Source organism: Henckelia pumila, chromosome 1, assembly GCF_033568475.1.
Source record: "Henckelia pumila isolate YLH828 chromosome 1, ASM3356847v2, whole genome shotgun sequence".
Taxonomy (NCBI): domain Eukaryota; kingdom Viridiplantae; phylum Streptophyta; class Magnoliopsida; order Lamiales; family Gesneriaceae; genus Henckelia; species Henckelia pumila.
The window spans coordinates 113,989,008-114,016,614 of NC_133120.1; the positions used below are offsets into that span (position 1 = coordinate 113,989,008).

The 27,607-nt window shown below is 31.8% G+C and overlaps 3 protein-coding genes across 4 annotated transcripts; 2 read left to right on the forward strand and 1 right to left on the reverse strand.

Annotated features, from left to right (window-relative positions):
* The first annotated feature begins 7,899 nt into the window (after positions 1 to 7,899).
* On the forward strand, positions 7,900 to 12,590 carry LOC140883201 (polyadenylate-binding protein-interacting protein 7). Its single transcript, XM_073289579.1, has 6 exons — positions 7,900 to 8,196; positions 9,174 to 10,068; positions 10,963 to 11,395; positions 11,500 to 11,570; positions 11,683 to 11,807; positions 11,924 to 12,590. Exons 2-6 carry the CDS (start codon positions 9,289 to 9,291, stop codon positions 12,210 to 12,212), a joined length of 1,698 nt encoding a protein of 565 aa, XP_073145680.1. The 5' UTR covers positions 7,900 to 8,196; positions 9,174 to 9,288; the 3' UTR covers positions 12,213 to 12,590.
* An 8,216-nt stretch (positions 12,591 to 20,806) lies between these two features.
* On the forward strand, positions 20,807 to 22,072 carry LOC140876184 (protein DELAY OF GERMINATION 1-like). 2 transcript variants are annotated; one of them, XM_073280072.1, is made up of 3 exons: positions 20,807 to 20,880; positions 20,993 to 21,339; positions 21,427 to 22,072. In XM_073280072.1, exons 1-3 carry the CDS (start codon positions 20,813 to 20,815, stop codon positions 21,819 to 21,821), a joined length of 810 nt encoding a protein of 269 aa, XP_073136173.1. In that variant the 5' UTR covers positions 20,807 to 20,812; the 3' UTR covers positions 21,822 to 22,072. The 2 variants fall into 2 exon arrangements, with proteins under 2 accessions (XP_073136173.1, XP_073136172.1); XM_073280071.1 differs by having other exon boundaries at positions 20,993 to 22,072.
* A 182-nt stretch (positions 22,073 to 22,254) lies between these two features.
* LOC140874915 (ER membrane protein complex subunit 7 homolog) lies at positions 22,255 to 24,785 on the reverse strand. Its single transcript, XM_073278401.1, has 7 exons — positions 24,636 to 24,785; positions 24,500 to 24,543; positions 23,527 to 23,635; positions 23,209 to 23,272; positions 23,003 to 23,119; positions 22,819 to 22,918; positions 22,255 to 22,624 (listed from the first exon to the last, which is right to left on the reverse strand). The coding sequence occupies exons 1-7, from the start codon at positions 24,710 to 24,712 to the stop codon at positions 22,527 to 22,529; spliced, it is 609 nt and encodes a 202-aa protein (XP_073134502.1). The 5' UTR covers positions 24,713 to 24,785; the 3' UTR covers positions 22,255 to 22,526.
* Between the last annotated feature and the right edge of the window lie 2,822 nt (positions 24,786 to 27,607).

A 27,607-nucleotide genomic window follows, 5' to 3' on the forward strand; every position in this document is an offset into this window, starting at 1 on the left:
AATGACGTATCAGATTGACTATTTATCAACTTCAAAGACCTAGCAACCAGTGATAGATTTTGATGAAGAAATTCTGACAGACTTGAGGTATATTTATTTGTTGGTAAGTGCTCAGAACAGATTTTGATTAACGATTCTTTGCCACAACAGATAGAAATGATCAGAAAGAAAGATATACCCTTTAGAAGTCGAATATTTTGAATATTTTGAATCTTGGAGAATGTCTTATTTGATTTTCAAGTTACTACAATTCTTTGAATTGTTGATGATAATGATGAAGAAACTCAACATTGAATTGTTAGTGGTGGCTTGGATTCGAGGATTATGTCTGAATAAATGTGGCCGACTGAAACATTTTATGAAAGACATAGATAAGGCTAAGAGAACTGAATTTGAATGATGAGGCAGAAAGAATGAAATTGTAGATATGCCATAGTATGTGAGATAATCACAACTTTAGCTATAATTTCTATTTTAGAGCAGATATGAGATGAACGGTCTAGAAGTAGTTCTTTAATTCTAGCGAACTGAGACATATTAGTCTGGTGCTGAATGCAGAGTATGCTAATGTTTATTACACTCATTGTGGGAGGAGATATCCTAACGATCAGTGTAAAAACAGTTCAGGCAGATGTATTAGGTGATGTTTTAAGTAAATCAGATTCTGAGATGATTTGAATAAAGAACAATTTCAGAAGTATACAGAGGATCAGAATGAATTGCACCTGAGAATAAAATTGCAGGTAACATATTTATTTTTTTTTAACCTGTTTATGTTATTGGTGCAATAGATATATGATAGCTGGAAGCTGTGTTATATCTTACCTCTGTATCTGAAAAGAGAATTTGAGAATTGAACTGAAGAATGAAATTACTGAATTGATGAAATGAAACTGAATATGATTTTGCTTCAAAGAACTGAAACTGAACATGATTTTGTTCATATTGAAATATCTGTTTATGTTGCATGATAGATGATGATGCAATAATCAAATACAGATTAGCAGAAGATTGATGATAAGAAACGATTGAATTAGATCAGCAAGAACATAATGTGCATATGAATATGATGATATGATATAGAATCTCGAAGTAAGATTCTGTGATTTCGGTTTGATATATGATGTTTGATTACAGAAATATTCCGAAATCAGTATATTCGATACACTAGATATGTTCAAGATCTAAATCAGCATTGATAGGTATGCCAATGAATAGAGATTACAGATATATTCCAGTAAGATTTCGAATTTAGTTTAAGTTGTGAACTGGAATTCAATAGCGAATTGATGAATTGATGAATTTATGAATTACCGACTTGATGAGATTATGAACTGAATATTGATTGTGAGGTTTATAAGATAGACAATGATATGAAAATCAGTTACAGTTGAGTCTTTTCTTTGATTATACTGAATCGATTACATCAATTGGAAATATAATTCTTGAAATGATTGAATATTGATTGGCTCTTATGGCACATTGCTTTCGTTTAGAGCCTGTGTTAATTCACTCATTCTGAGTTGTGTGATGAAAGTGAGTTGTTTTCACTTTGCAGAGTTTGTTATCCAGAAGATTTGATTTTTGGATGACCTTGATTGAGAGATTTTCTCAATCTTGATTTATTTCTTTTGATTTTAAGAATTCTTATCATTTGATGGATATTTCAGCGTATTTTAAGATTGTTGACTCGTAACTGATAGAAGAATTTGAATATGATCCATGATTTTTGGGTTAGATGATATGAATTATCGGTATTTGGAGATAGAAATGAGGAATGAAATAGGCATCCGATGAATTGATTCCAGATTTCTATGTATTCTGGTTTGAATATTCAGACGAATATATCACCAATCAGAATGATTTTCGATTGGAAGTAAGCTAGAACTGTTCAGAAGATGAAAAAAAACCACAGAAAGTAAATTGAAACGATGAGACTCAGTAAAGAATGCCAGATTGAGATATGAATTGAAGCCTCAAATCAGAATGGATGAATTCGTTTGTGATTGATTATCTGATTGTGCTTGATATTTCCGAAAAGAAATATCAGAATTTGAAGAATTGCACAACAATGAATTCAATATTCGTTCAATAATTGTTTTATCAGAAGATAAAGCAAATAGATGTAACAGAATTAGTACGTTTTCAAAGTTAAACGTAAAGAGAGTTTCTGATGAAGTTGAAAATCATTGACTAGATTAGTTCAGTGACAGTTTAGAAACTCCAGAATTGTTATGAGATCATGATTTGAAAGAGTATTTTGTGAAACTACCAAGATATAACAGTTTATATGATGTAAACAGGTGGTAGTTATGAACAGATTGATTGAAATTACTGTATACGATGATCTGTCTGTATGATCAAATCACTGAATAGTGATTAGATTCGTTGCAAGATGAACAGTAAGCCAAGAAGTATTATTTCAGATTAAGACATTAGGTTTACTAGTGAATTGTAATACAGATGATCAGAAGGCTGTGAGTATTTTGTTGTGGATGTGAAAGTACAGGATGTCATTCTTGAATTAGAGAATAGTCAGAGCAGATGAATTGAATTTCGAGAATGAACTTTATCTGATATGATACCGATTATCAACAGCTATGAATACTTTGAAATCTGTGAATACAGCATATTATACTCTGATTAAGAGATAATCCAAATAGACTAATCAGATTTAGCAGAATACACTGTATGAGATGTGAATCACAGCTATCTATTCAGATCTGTGAAAAAGATAGAGATATAATGAAATTAGAGGAACGGTTAAAATCTATTGTCAGGATTAAGACTTTAGATTTATTCGACAGAATGTGGCATCGATTGATTGACTGATGTTCTGAGAGTTGGTTATATGTGATTGCATTATACCATTCTTCGATTGATGGATTATCTGAGTTGATTTTCCAGATGTTGAGAATATTCTCATAACTTTAATACCTGATTTGGTATTACTTGATTTGATGTGTTTCCACTTGATGATTATAATTCTTGTAATAGCTATTGAGTCGATTTTGAGATAATGCTATGATGTTATGATGGAAAGAAATCCGATTTATTTGTGTTGAAATGATACTACCGAAGTATATGACATCAGATCAGACATGAATTGTTGATATCCGATCAGATTTGATTTGAGACACACAAAGATTTTGAAGATGAATCTGCACGAAAGGAAAACAGAGAAGAAGAAACAGAATGAGTAATTGAATGATAGATATAACTTTTGAAGCTGAAACTGATTAGTTAAGCGGAAAAGTTATTCTTGAAACATCATTCAATTCAAAATTGAGAAAGAGCAGAGTTGTTGTTTTACAGATTCAAAATATGAATGAGAATACTGATTTTGAAGCGATGAACAGAATAACAGTGTAGATTTGATATATGTTCTATGCAGAGCATGGAATAATATGGAGAAAGAAACAAGTCGTCACTGAAGCTGAATTTCACTGACTGAGATATCAGATGACATTGATGATTTGATTGAACGATTTATTCTTTTTAGCTTGATATGATGGATCTAATTTGTTCCACGTATCTATGTGAAGGAAGTATCAGTCGATTCTTCCTACGTACTTTAATCCGATGAGATAGATATTGAAAAGATTTTGAGTTAAGTCGATTATTCGACAGATCCTTGATTGAGGAAAGAAACTACTCAGAAAGAATTCTTATCGGTTAATTTAAGTACAAGAAAATAGAAGCAGATTCGAAGAAATAGTCTGATAAGAAATGAAGAGATGAGATACGAATATCAGAGTTAAATGATTGAAGTGAGAATTACTTCAGATAATCATTTAGTCTATCAGATTGAATAGTTCGATTGAATACGATTTTGAGGACGAAATCATTTCTTAGAGGGGAGGAATTGTAAGGCCCGAAAATATTAAAGTATTAATTATGGGATTTGAGAATTAAATTTCATATTATGGGCTAATATTGATTTGAGAGGTTATGAAAATGATAGATTTAATTTTCGAGTTGAAAATATTTAATTTGAAAATTTACGGATTTTGAGAATTAAATTCCGAGAATTCTTAAATTAAAAGAATAAATATTCGATTTGAATATTTATGGAATTTAAGATTAAATTTCATGTTTCGGGAATTAAAGAATATTAATTTTGAAGATACAACCCGATCAGGGACTGATTTGCAAATATCAAAGTTTGAAGGGCTAAAATGCAAAAGGTCAGGATTATTTAATTAATCCAAATTTATTTAATTTTAATCCGAGTATATTTAATTTGGGAATATTTAGAGTTTCGATTTAAATTCTAATATTCTTAAATTATTTTAGATTGAAATTGAATTAAAAAGAGGGCCGATGACTGAATTGCAATTAATAAAGACTTGAGGGATTAAATTGCAAGTTATGCAATACATATCCGACTTTACTATGTATTATCAGCTTGAAACGTGTTTATTATGTATGCAATTATATTCTTCCTTCAGATTTCGAACAGAGGAGCCGAAACCTTTGTTTTCTTTTGAATTTCGATTGGTCAAAACGCCGTAACTTTTGATACGATTGTCCGATTTTGATTCCGAAAAGAGTTCTGGAATCCTTACGACGAGGGCTTTGATTTAATGTAAGTTTCTGATTACTTCCGTATGCTTTATGGAGCGAAATATTGCAAAGATCAGCTTTTGGATTGTATGATCACGTTCTTCAACGTTTATACGATTCGATATCGAAACCGGATCGAAGAATTTATCGTATTTGTATTGAAGCATGATTTCCAGTTTATATATGATGTTTATAACTGCTGGTATGAATATTAGAAGTATGTTTTGCTGATTTGAATAGACTTGTGAATTGAATTGATGTTAGATTCGAATTCGATATTTCGTCGGTTACCGATTTTCAGTCGCTATGCCATTTATTAATATTTTGGAGCCATTTTGATATCCTATAACTGAGATAAGATATTCGTCTAGATGTTATTGACGATATATCAATTTTATTTCTCAGTTTCAGACTACTTTTGAAAGCTAACGACTCAAGACTCCGAATTCAAACCAAAGAAGATGAAGTGAGGTTGAAATGAATTGTATTGAAGAGATATTACTGGTTTTGAATAGATTTTGAATTGATTGAATAGAATGAAGATTATATTGAATGTTTTGATGCTATGTTTCAGATTTGAAGCGTTCAAAACAGAAGAAATACGAAGGTATAATGACGACATCGCGAGTCAGGGAGTTTGAAACTCAAGATCGATTATTCTTGAGTTGTCCCGCAAAAACCACATACTTGTTTATGTTTCGATTTGATTTTGATGTTTTCGATCCATCACAGGTAGTGGATCTTTGATTTGAGTCGATACGATTATGATACAAGACTATATTGAATTGATTCTATGCCAAGGTTGCGGTTAACCTTATTTTCTAGTCCAGAATGACTACGATAGATGGATATCTATGTCAAGATCGGATACGAATCTTGATGGCAATGATGAAATATGAATCAATTCTTAATCGAGATATGCGTTATTTACTCTATTGTTGAGTCGTTACAAATAGAGTTGATATGATTTATTTAATGCTTTATATGTCGATTATACTGAGAATGTTTTTTCACCGGAGTTTATCCGGCTGTTGCTTTGTTTTGTATGTGTGCATTGCAACAGATGGGGCAGGAGCTAGTCTGAGATGATGTTGATAGATCGGGAGCGAGATTTAGCAAGTGTGGACTCGGGTTTAAGCTGAAGAATGGTAGTTAGATAGCATTGAATTTGACATGAAACTTATGATTTAGAAGCTCACTTTTGAGACTTAGTGTAGCTTATCGTTTCATGTTCTTACGCTATTCGATTGATGTATTAAATGCATGATTTGATACTCGAGCCTGCATACATGTATACATGCATGTTTTAGAATTGATAAACCAAGATTTGAGTTGGTATTTGATTGATTTGGATCGCATGATCAAGCTTAACAGCAAAAAAAAATCAATCTGCAGAATTTTCTGGACACAGTGCCTGCTCGATCGGGTGAATGTTACCGATCGAGCGAGGCCTGTTTTTATTGGGCAGAAAACTTGAATTTTCCTGCTTGCTCGATCGGTAAGATTTGACCGATCGAGCGAGGCCAAAATATGTGCAGACTCGATAGTTCGATTTTATAGCTCGCTCGATCGGGTGAATGTCACCGATCGAGCGAGGCTCTTAATTTTTTTTTTTTTTTTAACTCTTGGTTTATTTATTCTTTTAATGTCTGATTAATTGTTTTATTAATCGGTAATTGCCCTTAAGATGAGATTAACAATCCGAGGTTCCCACAAGTGTGAAGTACGGTTAGTACAAAATGGAGCATATATAACATCAACAATGATTATAAAAATAGAAATATTTTTGTAAGACAATATCATATATTTTTATTTGTGAAAGAGGTTAATTTTTTTTCTTCATATTTACAATAAAAAATAATATTTTTGATATAAAAAATATTATTTTGTCGTTGGTGACCCAAATAACAGCTTATTCTCATAAAATTGACTAAGATCGTCTCACTAGAGTTTTTATATAAAAAATGAAATTAGAAATCAACATATATATCTATTATTTTATAGAGTTTCAATTTAGTTAAAATCTACACTATATAATTAAAGTAGCGTGTCAATAATTACAACAATTTGGATCAAAATAAAATATCTGAAAATTCAAGAATTCGGATCATCGTACTATCTTATTATAGTAGTGAACCTTTAATTTATAAATTTTAAATTAATGGGTTAAATTTGATATGAAATTACGATTATATCATAACTTAATTTCAAATAAAATCAAAATTATTAGAAAAATTAGTCATTTTATATGGTTACCTCTTTTTTTAGCTATTAGATTTTATCTTATTTATCAAAATGATCCTCGTTGTATTTGTTTGTATTTTAAAATTTTAGATTAGATAGTTATCACTCTTAAAATTTTTGAATATATAATTCATCATGTGAGTTCTAAAAATAATATAAAAATTAATTTATATAAAAAATTTATATATATACACGTATCATTTGCAAGAGTCGCTAATATTGATTAAATTAGATACAATGGTTCATAAACCATCGTGAATAAGTAATGATATATTATGGAAGATAAGTTTAAGATGATTTTTTTTTAATGAGCATTTGAGCGTATTTTTGTAAAATCAAATAAGACTTCATCAAATTGATCAGTGATCACAAATTAGATAGATTGGGGTCACCATCTGTATGTCGTGTGTTTGTACATTTGATTTTTTTTTTGGGTTAATAATTTGAATCTAGTTAATTTACTAAGAATAATTTTATTTAAATTTTTTTTTATTTTTTTGTTATAGTTTTGTAATTATATTATCGAGAATATGTTATTTTTATAAGAAAAATAATGATTCAATCATATTAGAATAATGATGCAATCATATTAGAAGTATTTATAATTTTTATAGATAATGTGTGAATACAAGATGAGATATGAAAGTTACAAATAAGCTATAATTTTATTAAAACAATTTTTTATATCAAATGAAAAAAACCATTTTTTTAATGATGGGACTATTTCGTAAAATTCGATTGGTATTATGAATTCGATCACTAAGCTAATGTCGATATAATAGTGTTCCAATTTTTTGGAGTAATTACATCCATCATTAAATAAAAATTACATAGAAATTTATTTTAGTGTATTCTAAAAATAACTAAATAATAGTTATTAGTAGTCTAAAATGACATAAGAGATGTGATCAGATTTATCAAAGAGAGTGGAGTAAAAAAAAAAAAGATTTATCAAGACAGCACATTTTTAACATATTTTCACGAGAAAGTCCAAATAATAACAATAACAACAACAATAAGTAATAGTGAAAACTAATTATTATTATTTTGGGTCAAAAAAGGGGAAAAATGAAAGAAGGATGAAAATAGCTATATGAAACCAGTAGAGAGCAGAAACTTTAGAGAGATAATAAAAATGAAAAGCCTGAAATAGAGATAAAGATTAGGCAGAGAAGGAAAAACTCACACCTCTTACTCCAAAATCAAGAAACAAATATCCCCAACCAGAGTTACAAGGAAATAGAATCAAGATATCATTTTTTTGGGCTTAATCGGTAAACAGACCCTTTTACATAGCAAAATCCCACCTTTTGTAAGCATCCCATCTTTTTCCTCTGGTTATGGATGTATTTGATTTGGTTTCTTTTACCACAGGGCTACGTAAAGGTATATCCACAGGACCCAGAGTTTTTTTTTTTCCGTTCTTTGACTTTTTTTTTAAAGAAAAATATTAATGTATAGTTTCTGTTTGTAAAATTTTAGATCTAGTCTGGTAGGTTGTGTGATTGAAGTTTAAAGTCGTTCCGTTTGTCTCTTCTCTTTGTTTTGATTCTGGTTGCTGAGTATTGAGATATTGGTGAAGTATTTGTGTCTTAAGTTTTTAGCTTTAGTTCTTTTAGTAGTGGGTTTAATGTATTGATAGTTATTGCTGATGACGAATTGTTGTTTTACAATGAACTGTTGAAATTTGAGAACTTGGTGTTTATGGAGCTTTTTTCATGGATCTTACTGTGAGAGAACCTTTTTTCAGACCTTAAGCTTTTATAGTTTCCAACTTAGCACCTGCGACAGTGCTGACTTAGTGAATTGAGAGTGGTTGAAACCCACAATTTTTTTGACAGAGGCTTGAAACTAAAGATTTTTTTGATTTACGGGAGCGACTGGTTATTGGTCTATCTATAGAAAGAGTTGGGGTATGGAAGGGACGATATTGTGGGGTTGTTGTGAGAAGGTTATAATTTGCGAACTATATCTGGATTTATTTGGAAACATCTGTGCTGAATGATGGTATACTACAGCTTTCGTAATTGTCGGTGATTTTGTTTTGTATTGGGGTTTAGATTTGATGCATGGAATGTTGCTGTTTACAATTCACAATATGTTGGTCTTAGTAAATGAACTCACTTTGTGAATATAAAATGTCGTCACGTTTTTTAGACCTTAATATAACTCCACGTACGATAGTTACTTGAACCTACAAATCCTCCGAGACCCATCATTCAAAATACTACGGTTTTGGAGTTTTTGTCACAATTATCTTCAGTTTATTATCTCTGTTTTTATTAATGAGAGCCTCTTATGATTGAAAAATGCCTCGGTATTTACAGCACAAGGATTTCTGATATGTATCTATTCATCTTCAGGGTTTGGCTGACATACATCATAACATGGCTTCAGTTATTCCTTAGGAAGATTTTTGTTGTGCGCGAATACCATTTTATTTTCCTAATCATAACCTCTTTAAGATTTCAATAAATAATGAACTTTCCGGATAAGGGAGCTTCCATCGGTGACAAAAAGCTTGGTGCTGCAAAACCAACTTTGAATCCCAATGCCGCTGAATTTGTTCCTTTTGCTCTGAGGTCTCCTGCTGCGGGCAGTAGCACTGGAGATGCCTCATCAAGATATATCACCTCTGCTGCAGCCTCACCAGGAAAAGCTATGTTAGATAGATCAGAATCCTCAGTTTCAAATAAGTCTGACGAAGAAGCTCAGCGGTACTGGAGCCATCAGCTTCCAGATGATATTACTCTTGACTTTAAGGGTATGGGTATTGATGATGCTCAAGAGATCAACAGCTTATCACCTTCGAACTTATCCCCAACTGATTTTCATGAAGGGTCAAGATATTCTGATCTGACTGGTAGTGGCTTTATTTTGACTGGGCAGCAGGGATTATCACCTCATTCTATTCATGGCACTAGGTTTACCGAGAAGCTCAAACATCCTCTCTCGTCCTATGAGGATTACCCATCTCCTACTGGTTTTCATCCTTCACTTGCTAGACCGTGGGACAAACAAAACATCAGCAATGATCAGGTTATTTCAAGAGAAGGACCTCCTTATAATGGAAATTCAAGACGCGGTTTTTTAGCTGACTTGTCAAATGATCAACCATTGGTGGATAACATGGAAGTGAACCCTCTTGAATTTCTGGTGTCACAATTTCCTGGTTTTGCTGCAGAAAGTCTTGGTGAGGTGTATTTTGCCAGCGGAGGTGACTTAAATCTGACAATTGAGATACTTACTCAGCTCGAGGTAGGCTCTTTCCTCAGCATCAATGCATGAATTCTGGTCTGTATTCCATGTCTAGTTTGGTAAGCCCTCTGTAGTTCTAACATGACATTAATTATTTTTTTAAAAATTCACTCATTCATCAGATGTTGGCTCGTATCCATCAAGTTTAACCATGAAAATTATGTAGGAAAGAAATACTCGGCCACCTTAAGCATTCCCTTATGATGTCATGAATGCCAAGCGTATGTTGTAACATGGTGCTATCACAATTTTCAGAAGGAACTCTTGGATCAATGTTAGTGTGTCCACGGAATTGGGCAATAAATCATGTTCTATTAGTATATCTTGACTTTACTCAACATTTTGTTTTTGGATATACAACTGACTCGAGAATAAAGATGCTATAAATACCAAGGATAACTGGTCTATTACTTAATAATGTTGTATAATGCTATAAATACCAAGGATAACTGTTCTATTACTTAATAATGTCATATAAAGCTTTGAGTCAATCTTGCTCTGGTCCCTGATCGATGAGAACTTGAATATGCCTGACAACGATTGAGGTAACACAATTATATTTGTACTCAATTTCATATTTCCAGTTCCTAAGTACGAAGGAAATCTCATGAAATGAAATGCTATAGATGTAGAACGGGTAGGTAGAGTATGTTCGAATTGTATTGTGCTCGTGGATTTTGAACCTGAGAAAAAATTAAGCATTTAATTTTTGGTCCATGCAACCATCCGATTCTTAAGCAAAACATCTCAACACGACTTTTACTGGTGACTTATTCCTCGATCTAGCTTAGGCTTTTGAAGAGTTGAGATTTCACTTGTCTTTGTATGAGAAAGTACAAAGTGAATTCGCAGTACCTGATAAACTCTCACTGTATACTGCACTTGTGGTATCAGCTTCAGGTTGATGGGGGCTTGAATCAGATTCTGAATCCAAAGGCCATGTCTGCTCCAAATCTTAATGCATTGGATTTTCCTGCTCTTTCTGTAGCAGATGGTCAGAATGGTTTGGCAAAATTTAGCAGTGAGATGGATCCGTATCGGTCTTCGGATAAGGAAAGTTCACTACTGTACAAATCCAGTTCCTCCTTTCCGTCAAGAGGACACACAGATTTCGCTTCTGTTGTGAAAAGAATGGCATCTCAAGATTCTAGCATCTGGAAGTATGAACGAAGTGGTTCTGCACACCCAAGCATTGGGTCGAGTAGAAGTTCGCAACTGGCAAGCTCAAATAATGGTGGCCAAAGCAGAAGCATCTATAGTGACAGGTTGCAAAATCGAGGATCTGCTAATGCATCTTCTGTCTGGCTTGAAACTGGAGATGCCGTCGGTAATGTTTTTGAGACACTATATTTAAATCGCTCTCTAGAACTTTAATCGTGGAAAAATTCTTCATGCATGTATATCTATGTTTTAACTTTGTTGAGATGGCAGCAAGTATGTATTCTGAAATGCGGGAGGAAGCTCGTGATCATGCACGCATACGCAATTCGTACTTTGAGCAGGTATGTTCCTTGAGTCGGTTTCTTGAAGGGTGAACTTTCCAAGGATGGATTATTAATAACGCACTTCCAATGATTGTTTTTTTTCTAAAATACATATACCATGTGAGATCAGGCACGACAGGCATACCTAGTTGGTAACAAGGCTTTGGCCAAGGAGTTGAGTATTAAAGGGCAGTTGCATAATATGCACATGAAAGCAGCCCATGGAAAGGCTCAAGACTCGATTTATCGTCAAAGGTTTGTGCATTTTTGGACACGTGGGCAATCAATTACTTTTCTTCCATGTCCACTGATTCTACATTTGTAATTCCCTTTTGAGTTGGACTATTTCTGCACTTTAAATTTATTTACAGGAATCCAGATGCACAAGGCAATGGAAGAGAGCGAATGATCGACCTACACGGTCTTCATGTAAGTGAAGCTATTCACGTGCTCAAACGGGAACTCACAGTAATGAAGAACACTGCCAGGTCTGCAGGCCAGTGTTTGCTGGCTTATATATGCGTTGGCACAGGTCACCACACAAGGGGTTCACGAACCCCTGCTCGACTCCCCACTGCTGTTCAGCGCTACCTACTAGAGGAAGAGGGGCTCGATTACTCCGAGCCACAGCCAGGCCTCCTTCGAGTTGTCATATACTGAATCAGGAAAGGTATAGTAGATTCTTAAGTTGACAAAAGCTCACCTACAAATCCTCCGCAAGAGCAAAAAACTTGAAAAAAAAAAGGAAAGAAAAAAAAGCGAAGAAACTTGTTTTACCTGTAAATGGGGAAAGGGGATGGTGTAGGACAAACATTCTGCACAAGGGAAAAGTTAGAAAAATGCAAAAAGATGGGATCTTGAAAGAGTAGGGGGAGGCAGATATATCTGTACCGTTAACTGTGTAGTTGGCCGAATTCAAGAATACGATTTTGTAGATGCCTGTGATTTGCATCGGCTCTGTAATTTTTGTTGTACTATCTCTCTTTTACAGTTTTACATTTGTTTTCTTCTATTTACATGAAGTTCAAGATTCATCTAGCAGTTGGAGTGTTACGTTTGTTTGTTTGTTTTGTTGATTTGTTTGTTTTGTTGATCTTATTCGCGGGTAGGAGAAGATGAAAATAGTTGCTTTGTGTTGCTCAAAGAGTTCAGATTACCTTTTGAGTCGGCTGTTTGAGAGAGAGATTTGATTTGTGAAAGTATTCGAGGGATAATATTCATCACGTTTATTATTGAGGTGTATAATTGGATATAAGTAGAGTTTAAAACTCACTTTAGTGTTGTTAATTCAAATATTTGAAATAAGTGAATTTGAAATATATTTTTAAATTCGCCAAATTTAGGATCTAATTGTGCTTGGACGAAGTGATTTGAATTTCAAATATTTGATTATTTGTAGAAAATGATGTCGGATGCATTTCAAATCAACTTGCGTAAATGTAATGATGTTTATGATAAGCTTTGAACACAGTAAAGTACATTTTGGGATTGCTTTTGGAAAGCAATTTTGAGTTTTTTTTTTTCCATAAAATTTTTAAATTTGGTTAAGAAAAGTTCAAAAGTGTTTACTAAACGTAATCCCAAATATATTTGATGCGAGTATCATGTAAAATGTATATTTCAGATCTCTCCCTAAATCAATTATTTCTGTTGAAATCAAATTTATGGATCGAAACACAATCTAAACATTTAAGGTACCGTTTGGTTTGATTATTAATATTTTATATATAGTTTATCTTATCCAATTTTACGTTTTTTTATCATATTATTTATCCATCCACGAATTATTTATCTTACGTCAATCAAATCATTAATTATTTATCTTACATTAATCAAATTATTGAATTTAATTACTACATTACCTTTTATAAATAATATTATTTATATTTTATTAATTATTAAAAAAATAAAATAATAATTTATCATTTTTTCTAAAATTTAATCAATCAAATCAAATAAACTATAATTTATCAATCAAATCAAATAATATTTTAACTATCATTTTTTATTTATTTTTTATTATATTGTATTGCTTATCTCTATTGTCATGGGACTCGCAAATGTTAGTGTGCACAAAGACTTCTTTTTGCGATTAGAAAAGCTTCCTTTGTCTTCTGCCTTTCGTTTCTTGGAAAGGTAAATTTAAACATGGCACATCACATGCATGTCTTCATTACATTTTGTGTCGTAGAGTCTTTCGAATTTTTTTCTTTTTCAAAAGCAAAAAATATTCTTTAAAAAAAAAGGAGAAAAAAATGAAAAAAAAATGGAAAAAAGAAGAAGAGCAGCAGCAAAAAACTTGAAGTCCAAAGTTAAAAGGTGGAGTTGAGAGTTCGTTTTTCTAGCTATTATATCCTATCTAACGACCTACGTCGGTGGGAATTGAACTCAAAACTTGATGTCTTGGAGTCTCACCATTTGCCCTTAGGCTAAGAGATCATGGACCATTTTTTTGTTATAATTTTGACACAGAAAATTAAGACAAAAAATTTCAATGAGTTCGTGTCACGAGTTAATTTTACGAGATATATTTCTTATCCGAACAGATCTTACCTGTAAAAAATTATTATTATTTATTTCGAACGTAACACTTTTTATTGCAAATATGTTTGAGTCGATACATCTTACAAATATAAATACTAGGGAGATTTATTCCAAAATTAATTTATTATATTTTTTATGGAAAAAAAAGTAACTTTGATTTAAATCCCTAAATCCAAACTTGACTTTATATTTAGTCCGTAAAAGAATTTTTTGTTTGCACTTACTGATCTACAAAAAAAATATTTTTGCACTCACTGGACATACATGTTTTTTTTTCGGGTGAAAGCTAGTTCAAAATATTGAAAATATGATGCAAATATATGATATTTGAGTAATAATTTTTCAAGATCTGTACTAATATATGATTTTTGATTTTGAGTGCTCAAACGTGTATGCAAATATTAAAACTAATGACATTTTTGTCTTCTTTGGGTGGAAATAACTACAAAACATTGTAAATATGGTATTAATATGTGATATTTGAGTATTATAAACTGTTTTATATATGATACTAATATATGATTTTTTTTACTTCACTAATATATGATTTTTGAGTATCCAAACATGTGAGTAAGTGTAAATATTAATAAATTTGTTCAAAGTTTATATTCAAAATGTTATTTTTTTACCCGATCTAATTTATTTAGTTCTCAAATATCATATATTAGTATCATATTTTCAATGTTCTAATCGATTTTCACCCGTAAAAAACATGTGGACTTGGGGAGTACATAAATATATTTTTGTAGATCAAGAAGTGCAAACATATATTATTTTTGACAGAAACTGAATGTAAACTTGAGTTTAGGTTTGGAAATTTAAAACAAATTTACCAATAATATAAAAAAAAACACTTTAAAAAACTGTACACAAAATTGACCCATATCATCAATAGTTTTTTAACCAGTATCAGCCATTACTTACAAAGTTTACTAAAACATTTTCATATCTAACCAATCCAAATAATTTATTTATTTTCGTATCATTTGGATTTTATTCCACATATTTTTCGAACAAAAAAACTCAAAATATCAAAACCTCATTAATTTTTATTTTTAAAAAAGGGATCAATTTTTATTCAGAAACGGTTAAATTTCAACACAGATTAAAGAAGTTAGTTTAATTTATGTTTTTAGCTACATAAAAAATAATAAAATATTACGAAAGCAATATATTTATATTATATTAACTTAAGATATAAAAATTTTAAACAATATTATCTATATCTATATCTATATATATATAAAAGCAGAGTTTTTACTAAATATAGCAGTTTCCCGCCAAAACATACTTACTATAAATGAAAATTATGGATGAAATTTTGTTAAAACTATAGATAATATTTTTGGTTCAAATAATAATAATGTGATGATTATGGTTATAGATAATGTATTCAGTTCAAATAATACTAATAATATTTTTGGTTAAATTTGTAAAAAAAAAAAATTATACTTACTACTTTTATCAATGTTTGTTTTTAATTTCAATTGATTTATTGTGTCCATACACAAATTAATCTTACCAAAAATATCGTAAATAATTTAAATATCGTGTATATATATGTCAAATTAATCATAAAAAATTTACGACACAACCTAAAACATTTATATATGCTTACATATAGTTTTCATAAATGATATATATATATAGAGTTTTGATATGATGAGCACCTATCATGCGCACTTATGTGTGCACCTGCTGATGTGGCGTTCACCTATTGGATGTAAATGATGCCACGTCAGTGGTGCACACAAAAGTGGACATCATGGGTGCTCATAATATCAAATCTGTATATATATATAGATATATGATAATTTTTGTTAATTTCTTATGCCTATATATATGCAAAATTTTCCATTAATTATATTCACCTACCAAATATAAAATTAATTTCAAAATTTTCCAAATTCATATTGAGATTGAAATTAAGAACATTGAAAATATAAAATAACTTTAAATATATCTGCATCGATTATAATATTTCATTAATTTTTTTTATTTTAGGTTTATCGATTTTTTTTCTTATTATTATTGTTATTTAATTGATGTATTTTTTTTAAAAAATAATACATTCATAATTATTTCTCATATATTTATGTGAATATATTGATTTTGAAATAATATTAAACAAAATAATATTAATATATTTGCATGCATGGATCGTGATCAACATATACATGTTATCAATAATAACTACCAGCTATACAACAAATAATAACAAAATTGTAATAAATAATTTGACCCGTCTTTAAGAATTTTTATAATTCATTAAATAAATAAGTATTATCAATAAAATTTAAAATAATTATTTGAAATATTATTAATTTAATTTCAATGAATTATGTACGTGTGTGAAAATTTTCATTAATTGTATATATATATTTTTTGGTTCAAGATTTGATATTTGATTGGATATTTCAAATTTTAAAATTTTATTGAATGTTTCAATATTTTAGGTTTCAATTTTTTTTTTATATCATGATCTTTTGTTCAAAATTTATATGATGTTTCAAAATTTTAAAATTTTTGATTCAAAATTTAAAAATTTTTAATGTACCAATGTATGGTTCAAAATTTGAAATTTGATCGTATATTATCGTCGTTTTTTTTTTTATTTCAGTTAAATTTTATGTTCATATATATAAGTGAAAATTTTCATAAATGTTATATATGATAATATACCAATTTTTTGTTCAAATTTGAAATTTGATTGGATGTTTGTATGTTATCAATACTTTATAATTTCAATTAATTTTTGGTCAAATATGTAAAAAAAAAATTGTAAATTTTATATATAATAATGTACCAATTTTTGGTTTAAATATTGAAATTTCAAAGAATGCTATTAATACTTTATAATTTCTGCTAATTTTTTTTTGTAACCATGTATATGTGTAAATTTCAATTAATTTCAGTTAAATTTTTTTTCCCCCTATATATGTTAAAATTTTCATAAATGTTATAAATGATAATTAGGTTTTGCTTAAGATAATCGATGTTATGGCTGGACCCACCTGAAAAATATAGGATGCATTAAAATATATACAATGATGTATCATTTTATTCAATTATTGTTATTATTTTGAATGTTGTGTTACTTTTATATGTTTAGTTATCACTAATATTTATCATATTAAATATATAAAAAAATTTATATAATATTACGTTTTTTAATTTTTAAAAGAGTATCGTTGTGAATGTTTGATATATTCATTGTTAGTAAATCAATTTTATATGTATATTAATTATAAACTTGATATAAATTTTTTATGATATATATTCTAAAAAATAATAATAATTTTTTATTTATTAAAATATTAATACTCCGTGCATCGCACGGGGTGAAATACTAGTTTTCATCCAATCACAGTTCATGAAGTAACTTATTTTCATGATAGAATATACACGATTAATACCTAGTTGTAAAGTTAACATATATATACAAAATCTCTTGTTCAAGACCAATTACAATAAAACATCACTCAACTCGAAAAAAAATTGCAAAAATTTAACGTTTACACAACTAACGTGTGTTCATTTGGTTAATTGCATCAACATTTCCTGTACAAAAAAAAATAAAATAAAAACATCTTATATAAATTTAATAAAATTTTAGATCTGAGGATTTTAGAAACAGGTATAAAAGCTCTTATCACATGAGTAAATGTATCTTAGTTTTTAAAAAATAAAATAAAAACATCTTATATAAAATTAATAAAATTTTAGATCTGAGGATTTTAGAAACAGGTATAAAGCTCTTATCACATGAGTAAGGTAGTGTTTGAGAGAGCTTCTAGAAAGCACTTATCAGTTTTTCATTAACAAAATTTCATAAAATTGCAAAATTTTGTTAATGAAAAACTGAGAAGTGCTTTTTAGACACTCTCCCAAACACTACCTAAATGTATCTTAGTTTTTAAAACATAAAACGAAATGTATTTAATTTATTATTCAAGATATTAATGTTGGAAAAATGTTGAATGAATTGTTGGAATAAAATGACATGAAATGTGCTTGAAATACTAATCCAAAAGGCTTGTCCCAATTGATGCAAAAATTTGAATTTGGTGAAATAAATTGGAGGAAAAGTTGTCACACATTGGAACAACTCCAATGTATTGCTTACCTTATATAATCCACTTTGGATTATGGGATTGGGCCCTTAGGGCACCGATGTTTTGTAAAGGGGCAAGACGCTAGTCGATGCAACAAACGCGCGCGGCGAGGCGAGGTCTTATGATCAATTACTTTTTTTGGATAAAATTTAATTGAAAAAAAATATAATATTTATTATTATTTTTAGTGCGCCCGAGCGGTTATAAATTATCGACCGAGCGCAGCCCTCACCTTGCGAGACAGTATGCTTGAGAAACGTTGGTTGACCGGGCGGTCATAAATTACCGACCGAGCGCACCCTTCTTTTTCCGAGGCAAAAAGTTTTGGCCAAAGTTGGGCGCCCGAGCGGTTAAATTTGACCGATCGAGCGCGCCTTCTGGGCTCCGAAAAGTTGTGTCTGTTTCTGGGCTTTTTCTGTCACGGGTTGCATCCTTAGGCCATAAGACGTATTGTTTGAAGTCTTAGGCTATATATCTGATCAGTTATAACATATAATGAGATAGAAAAAACATCTGATAACGTATACATCAAATTTCTGCAATATCTCTCCCTCACTTTCTCAAAAGAAAAGTTGATACTTATTTTCGTTCGCTGAAGTTCGCGATATTTGTATTGCTGCTATATCACGATCGTTAGTCGTTGTATCTTAGAGACGTTTGCCGCCAACGTTGAGCACTGTTAACGGGCAATTTCGTCTTGCGGATAGAGAGATTCTCTCACCTCGACTAGTTGCTGCTTTTGTTGCTGTTGCTGTACAAGTTTTTCAGAATTCAGAGTACATCCTAACAACAATTTAATGTCTATTAGACTTGCACAACACATATAGAAGTTAGTGCAATTAGCTGTATTCAGGGATGATAATGTGTCAAGTCTAAATTCGGCTTTGCATTGAATCCGACCCGACAGAACGAGTTTAGACCCGACCAAACGGATCCACATACGAGTCCGGGGCGGGTCCTAAGTTTGGCCGGATCCGCCCCCCAAATATATATATATATATATATATAAAATATATATGTATATATATTAATAATATATAATTATATTTTTTATTTTAAATAATCAATACTTTATCCATAATTTGAGTTTATAATATTTTTGTATTGAAATTATTATAATATATTATGATATTTTTAATATGAAAATATATTATTATAATTTTTATTTTGTTATTAATTATTAATAAAATAAAAAATGATACATTTTAATTTATGAGAATATTTTTTTCCTAAATATTATTAATATAAATTTGAAAAATAAATTTAATAATTTTTCTTAATTTTTAAATTTATTAAAATTTTTATTTAATAAAATTTAAATTATATAAATTTGGCGGGTCCAATGGGTCTAACCCGAATTGGACCCGCCGGACTCATGGGGCAGGATGAAACGGGTCCAAGGGGAGACTGGACGGGTCCCAAATTTGCCAAAACCCACCCCGTTGCCATTCCTAGATGTATTCATTGAAAAAAATATTCATTGAAAAAAAGCTACATTAACATATTACAAACAACATAGGAGCAATAAATTGCCTAACACGTGTATTTTATATTTGGGGAACAAAACTTTAGTTTTTGAATATATAGACAAAAAATAGTAACTCCAGAACATTTTAGGTAGGAAATTTTAACAAAAAAAAGACAAATAATTTAGACACAATGTCTTGGAAACATGTATATAACGAAGGGTAATGCTATATGTACATGGAGTGTTATACGTTGGATTACATATTACACTTGAAATTATATGATTATCTTACTTGCATTTTTTTAAAGATTTCTTCCAAATAAAGTGTAGGGACAATCATGTGATTTTAAATATAATGTGCAACCCAACGTGTAACACTCCGTGTACATGTAGCATTACCCTATATTAAAACTTTAAAGAGAGAACTAAAAAAGGAAAAAAAAAAACAAGGAAGCATAATTTTTTTTCCATTTTTGTTTGTCTTTTTGTAATTTTAGTCCTCTACATTAATAAATTTTAATTTTATTTCGTTATTTTTTTATAATTTTAATTAATTTTTAGATGTGATGCTGAGATGGCATCGATGTGTGATGTCATGTCATGTCAGCAATCCTGATAAACAAGACTAAAATGATCAAAAATAAAAATAAAATAAAAAAAAGGAAGGAAGGAAGGAAGCTTCACATAGGAATTGATTGATCCCTAGCTCGAAATACTGTTGCCTGAATGCAACGTGTCGCCACCGGTCGATAAGCGAGAAAGCGGCATAGGGTAGTAGACTGATTTGTCTCTATGTTATCGACAATGTAAGATTAAAACTGAAATTTTATAACATTGAGAAGTAAAATAAAAAAAAAAAAATTAAAAAAGAAAACATACGAGATGGAGGAAACAATTTTAAAAAATAAATAGGTTGAGTTGTTTATATGCTGGGAAGTGCTGCCAGCTGGTGCACCATTTCCTAAGCGCAGATACATGCGACAATTCATCAAATCAGACACATGGCTTCTGCAGGCATAGCCCTGAATTCATCTCTCGTAGGATTCATAGAATTTGTCATAAGAAAGAACCATCGATTACGTCATCTCCCCTCCTCCCTTGTCCACTCCCTCTTTTGGATTCAAGATTGGATAATGTCGAAGTCACGAGATGTTTCTACATTCCATACATCCAAACGTCAGGCAATATATATACACACAAGGTTATTACAAGATTTTGTTCATTACGAATTAGCGACATATTTTCTTATCTTGAACTTGAACTAGAACTTGAACTAGAACTATGACAAATAACAGTAGCAGTAGTGATGATAGGACCGTGCTTCCGTGCATGTACGAGGAATGGATGAGCCTGCAAGAACAAGAACTCTCTGACCTTCTCCGACATTCCCTAAACCTCAACAAAAGTGTTCCAAACGCTGCTGATGACGATGAAATGGCTTCACTTCTCGACAACATCGTCCACAACTTCAAAGATTACGCCGCCAGGCGCCGCCGCCTCGCCCGCAAGGATGTCTGCGGCTTCTTCTCGCAGAGCTGGCGAACCACGTTCGAGAACTCCATTTCTTGGATTGGGGGCTGCAGGCCATCTTCCTATTTCAGACTCATCTACGCACTATGTGGTGCTGAAATAGACTCCAGGCTCTCTCAGTTTTTTCAAGGTTATGTGTTGGTATTCATTTGCTTGTTTGAGCAACATGATTTGAAGAAATATTTGATTGATTTCACTTTGGTTTCGAAATCAACAGATGGTAGCAGCAGCGAGTTCCCTGTGCTCTCGGCTATCCAGCTCTCTTCGATCGATAATTTACAACGAAGAACGATTGTACAGGAAGAAAAGCTGTCGACTAAACTAGCTAGTTTGCAGCAAGAAATAGCAGATATGCCGCTTGCCCTGATCGCCAGAAAATCCAGCCCAGATTACAAGCTCAATGAAGAGGCTATAGACGCGATCGGCAAGATCGAAGAGGCCATGGTGTGTACTATTGAAGAAGCTGATGAGTTGAGGCTAAAAACATACCAAGAACTGACGAAAATACTCACACGGGCTCAAGCTCTGGATTACATAATAGCAGTCAAGAAACTTCGACTTTGCGTTCGGGCGTGGGGGATCGAGAAGGATCAAGAGCGTGCAAGGGAGTAGGATTCAACAGTTGGAGCAGCTCTTCATGATTTAATGTTGGTGTTGTTGTTTGTTTGTTTGCTGTTTGATGTCATCTTAGTTTTTGTTTCTTGATTGGTAGATTAGGTGGTTGGTGGTGATTGTCTTGTTCCTTGAATAAAATGTGTAGCAGTCATTCCGACCCTAGCTAATTACCTTCCACAAGCTCAACTACATACTTAAAAAAAAAAAAGACATACAGCTCCTGTTTTGAATGTTCTATTCTTTTTAAATTTTGAATTGAATAGTACCTTTTTTTTTTTTTTTTTTTTTTTTGCTTGAACAATCACCTCATGTCTATATTCAAATTGAATAAAAAGTTAAAAACGATAATCAGTTGACCTTTTTTTTTTTTTTTGAGAGTAATAATCAGTTGACTTTTGAGTTGCCGAGATACAGGAACTTTTCAACCAAGTATAAAATTCAGATTTACTCGAAAGGGAAATGGTAACTTTGTCGGTATTACATGCCATCCTAATACGAGACCAGGGAACGAGGTTAAAAGCTAAAAATTAACAACCAGATTTACCTTAAATTCATCGAATGCGTATTGAGGCTGCTTGTCATTCTTGATTGACTCGACTAAATATCCATACAAAGTTCAAATTCATTGTACCAAATTTCAAAATCTTCACCACAAAACCCCCTTCTGTGAATTCCGCGGATGAAAAGTCACAGTATGAGTTTCTAATTGTTCCTTTGCTGTCCACCGGACAAAAGGTTTGCAAGAGAGGGAACACCCTGGTTACCCATTTCTTCTTGGGCTCGTTTAAGTTCTTCAGGATCTGTCCCAGAATAAGTAAAAAATTTGATGGCATTCTAAAATATGGGATGTCTAAAAACAAGAACGGGATATATTCACAAATATATAGATCATATCATGGAAATGCAGAAGAAAATTCTAATGACCAAAATACAAATACAATGTTCAAATGCAAGGTTTAAATGGACAGAATGTATAGAGAAATCTCAAACTTACCAACAAGTTTGGGCATCACAAACATCACAATCACCATAAATCCAACCATCAAACCCATGGGGCTTTTTAAGATGGACATTACAGAAAATGGTTCTCTTACCTGCAAGAATTATATGGGATAATCATAAAACGTTAAGAACTTAAGCATTGAATATTGAATAATATAAAAAGTGTTTGATCTAACCTCATAATACTGTTCCTCTTGCAGTGGCTCCAAAACAAGCTCTGTCAATGCTTTTCTTGTCTCCGTCAAAGCTGCCTGGACCTTACCAGGATTCCTGGCACTGACATCAACTCGGACCTGGAAACCGAGAAAATAAATAACATAAATATAACACCGTATCTGTAACGTACTTATTACAAACCGAATACAGGAATTCAGTAGCCTACCGGAGAGAAGAAATAGCCTATTGCAGCCACTTCAACAAGATGAGTACCTGCCGGCACATTATGGCTTGAGGGAAAATGGTTAAAGAACAATATTCATTTCAAATAAGTCGACTTTTACAATGTTTTCACAAACATGAATGGTTTAAGTTTTCATGAAAAAATTAGTAATAACATGGTGATGATGCAAGTCTCAAACTAGCACCATTTTGAAAAGTCTCAGATCAAACAAAAGAAAACCATTATTGTACTTAATGACTGTCAAATGCAGCTCCAAGCCTCTAAATTGAGGTGGAAACAAGAAGGAGATGAGTAGGATACAAGGAAAAATATCCATCTGGCCTCAAAAAAGTAACTTTTTGTCCGCCATTTAGTATGACTCTGACATTTGAAAGTTTCGCCGGGAGACCAAATCCTGTGGCACTAAATCCTTTAAGAAAAAAACATCAACACAAAGTTAACCAAAAAAAAAAAACAAGGGGACGATAATAGGAAAAGGACTCTGTTCATGGTTGCAGCATGCCACTCAAAAAACTCAAATGAAAATTATGCAGTAAAGAACAAATATAAAGTAATTGGGTCCAATGATCGAACAGTACACTTGGCTTCCACAACCAAAAATCTCAAATGATAATTATGCAGTAAAGATCCAATATTAAGCCATGTGGAGTTTATTTCTAACAATCGGAACTTAACATGGACACTTCATAATTTTCCTCAAAACATAAAGTACAACACTCAATGCACCTCCATGCTCTGCAAGTTTGGGAAGTCAAGTCTCTCATCACTCGTTTACTGGCTTTTATCAAAACTTGGCAAGGTTTCTATCCTCTGTTCCCTAAGGTGGACACGAAATCTCAGAAGTATTTATCTGTGTAACTTACAAGTTCTGCCCTGATCCCATCAAATAGTAATTGGGCATTCGACCGGGAGATATAGATGAATTGAAATAGCTTTCTTAAATGTTGGATCTCAGGAGGACAAAAATTTGCCTATCTTGTCCATACATATTAAAAACACATCCTTCTGTAACTGAAAAGTAAACTACAAAATTTCGCCATTGCTGGTCTGATAAACCTCGTATTATCCCAAACTTATTAAATTCAACAGTTCCCATATTTTCTGAAGTTAAAAAGATGAACAAGACCTCGAGAAATCAGAGGATATTAGCTCTATATAAGCTGTTAGTACTTGTGACAGCAAAAAACTTAAATGGAAGATATCAAAGCCTGGAAATCGAATCAATTTACAAATTACAAAATTGAGCGTAGCAACTAAAAGGAAACTAAGGTACCTGGAAATCTAACTTTACCGTTGATGCCGAATCCCTCGCCATTCCTGGGCAAAATCAACATCCATTAAGAAACTATTTTTAATGAAAATCGAATCAATTACAAGGAAATCGAAAATCCAATCGACAAAACCCATACTTTTCAGCGGTCGCGAGTGCACAAGGCAAAAAGAGTAAGAGCAGCGACAAAAAGATCACCGGCGGACGCGCGGCCATGGAAGAGAGAGGGAGAGATCGAAAATAACGAAATCGAAAAAAGAAAGAGAATTCCTTCAGGCAGTGATTTGTGTTTGGCTGCTTGGTATTATTATTATTAATTATTTTTTTTATTAATAAAATGTGTTTATGGATCTATGTGATTTAATTTTTAAAAATTTAGAAAACAGTATGGCTGTGGGGAGGGAAAAAAAACCATTTAATTTTTAAAATTAAAAATTGATTTTCCATCTTATTTAAGGGTTAATTGGGCTTAAATCCCTCTGCCCAATGTTTCAATTGGATTCAATCCCCGTGTATTTATTTTTTGTCTGCACTACCTGCTGCATGTATTTTATTTTATTAACTCCTTAAACTGATTTTTTACTATTATACCCCTGCTTCATTAATTATTTTTGTTCCCACCCAAATCGAGAACAAAAATTGCATCTGAGAACTTCACGGGGACTTGAAGGAGATCAGAGCCGGGACAGAAATTGCATGTGGGAAAATTCACAGGGACTTGAACGGAGATCAGAGCTGAGACAGAGCTAGGAAAACTCACAGCGGCTCGAATTCACGGGGACTTGAACGGAGATCAGCTGAGACAAAGCTAGGAAAACTCACGGCGGAGCTGGGAGAACTCGAGTTTATTCGAGCAACCGATCTCAGAGGGAAAACAGGCCGACGAAGCAAGTGTAAGCTCATCTTTACTTTGGGTTTTCAAACCGACTACTACCAATATTTTTTTGTTTAGCGGTTCGATTTCTAGGTTTTATGTTGTGTAATGTATATTTCTGTGTTTTTGGGCAAAATTGCTCTTTCGTGGTTCGCTTCATGAATTTTTTCGACTATGAAACTATTGGAAATTGTTTAGTTGAAATTAGTGTTAGGTTTTGGTTTACAAAGTTTTAGTTTTGTTATTTGTACGACTGTGACAATTAAGAAAAATATTTGTGGTATTTGTATATGTGTGAGAGTTTCTTCTATTTTGTTTTCAAATGCATTTTTTTGGTGAGTTGAATTATGTTAGGATCTGGTTTGAATTTTGTATTATTTTCAAAATTGTAATTGTATTGATATATTGGTTGGGGTTTCGATCATCTGTATGAATTTGAAATAATGAATTTTTAATTTTTTGTTTTAGTTTTGATAAGAACTATTCTGAATTGTTTGTTTATCTAAGATAATTGGTGAATTTGTATGTTTTTTGTATCAGAATGTCACGAAAAAGGAGAAACAATGATGACCCTATTGCTGGTATTGTATCAAGAGGCAAAGAAGCATTTTCACGTTGTTCGCCACCATATTTTTTAGATGTTATGGAAAAATTAGTCCCAAAACTAAGTGAAAGGCAAATGGGGAGGATAAAGGCTACACCACTTGGACCTTGGCTGAAGATGCCCAACCTGTCCATTGGAACTTGTAGAATTGATTCAATTCTTAAAAGATTCGAAGTAGAAACCTCAAAATTCCGATTTGGCTCAAGTCTGATGGTTCCATTCACTTCACCGGAGTTCTCTATCGTAATAGGGTTGCCTAGTATTGGGCAGCCTGTTAATCTTGATTTGAAAATGGGATCGAGGTTTTTTTATCGTCATTTTGGATCAAAAATGGTTACTATTAAGAGAAGAATGATAAAATATAAGCTTTTGGAATTAGTTCATGACAATTCGGACATTGGTGTGGATGATTTTATTAGATTTTATATTTTATTAATTTTCAACACAATTATATTTCCTGTTAGTAACTATGTTACGCCAAGGTTTATTTTTCCGTATTTGGATGATTTGGATACTTTCTTTGACTATGGATGGGGAGATGCCGCCTTTAGATTCTTGCGTGAAGAAATTCATGAGCATCTTGGTTATTCAAAAATTAAGATAGGAAAGAAAGCATATGTTGATGGTTGCATTGTTGGGCTGATGGTGAGTTTGTTTGGTATGTAAAAATTGTGACACTTTTATATTAAATACTAATTATCATAAATTTTTGTCGTAGGCATGGGTTTATGAAAGAGTCCCATCACTTGGTAAACCTCGTGCGATACGTTGTTTTCCAAGGTTGTTTAAGTGGGGAGAAAGTGAACTTCCACTTAGCGTTAAAATGGCTGAATCCTTGTTAAATTCGATAAGTTGTAACAAGGTAATATATATATATATATATATATATATATATATATATATATATATTTATTTATGTATGGACACTTTTGTTTATATTTGATTGTGAATCTAACTAGATCCTGTTTTTTGTGATTAGATTGTGTCGATTGTAGCATTTGAAGAGGAAAAAAAACTGATTGGGGAGATGCAAATTGGTGGTGAGGTAATTTATTATAATTAAAATATGTCCTGTATTGAGAGCTTGTGAAATAATAAACTTATTGTGAATAAATTATTTTTTAAGGTAAATTATAATTCGAAGGATGCAGATTTGTTGTGTTATGTTAAAAGTTTAGAGGTTGAGATAAAATCTTTGAAGCAAAAAATTACTGTCTTTCAAGGTGGTGTTCCTTTGAGTAAAGACGATGGTGATGGTGATTGTGGTGTGAATAAAGAAAATAGTGGTTATTCTGGTAGAGATAGGGATGTAAATGCAGATCTTGGTGGCGAGAGTTTGAATGTGAAGGTGGAGTATGATGGAGATCCATTGTTGGACAGTTTGACAAAGTTATTTGTCAAGGAAGTTGTAGGTGATAGTGATGAATCTAGTGGTATTGCTGGATCTGAAGAATTGAATATTGGAAATCCTAGTAGCACCCCACAACTAAAGAGAAAGCGTTTGTCGCACTGCCAGGAAGTTTCTCAGGAGCATGTTGAATTGGTATTGTGAATAACAACCACATACTTGTTTTAATGGTAATTTTATATACTCGTATGATTTAGTATTAAATTCGTGCAGTCAGACACAAGT

What these genes read in the sequence shown, in the direction of transcription:
- LOC140876184 (XM_073280071.1), top strand. Translation starts at nt 20,813, where the DNA reads ATGTCGAAGTCACGAGATGTTTCTACATTCCATACATCCAAACGTCAG. An exon ending in GCAATATATATACACACAAG is followed by an intron (nt 20,881 to 20,992) that starts GTTATTACAAGA and finishes TAGTGATGATAG; the next exon opens with GACCGTGCTTCCGTGCATGT.
- LOC140874915 (XM_073278401.1), bottom strand. Translation starts at nt 24,712, where the DNA reads ATGGCCGCGCGTCCGCCGGTGATCTTTTTGTCGCTGCTCTTACTCTTT. An exon ending in CGGTAAAGTTAGATTTCCAG is followed by an intron (nt 23,636 to 24,499) that starts GTACCTTAGTTT and finishes TTTTTCTTAAAG; the next exon opens with GATTTAGTGCCACAGGATTT. An exon ending in TAGGCTATTTCTTCTCTCCG is followed by an intron (nt 23,120 to 23,208) that starts GTAGGCTACTGA and finishes CTCGGTTTCCAG; the next exon opens with GTCCGAGTTGATGTCAGTGC.
- LOC140883201 (XM_073289579.1), top strand. Translation starts at nt 9,289, where the DNA reads ATGAACTTTCCGGATAAGGGAGCTTCCATCGGTGACAAAAAGCTTGGT. An exon ending in AGATACTTACTCAGCTCGAG is followed by an intron (nt 10,069 to 10,962) that starts GTAGGCTCTTTC and finishes TTGTGGTATCAG; the next exon opens with CTTCAGGTTGATGGGGGCTT. An exon ending in GACTCGATTTATCGTCAAAG is followed by an intron (nt 11,808 to 11,923) that starts GTTTGTGCATTT and finishes ATTTATTTACAG; the next exon opens with GAATCCAGATGCACAAGGCA.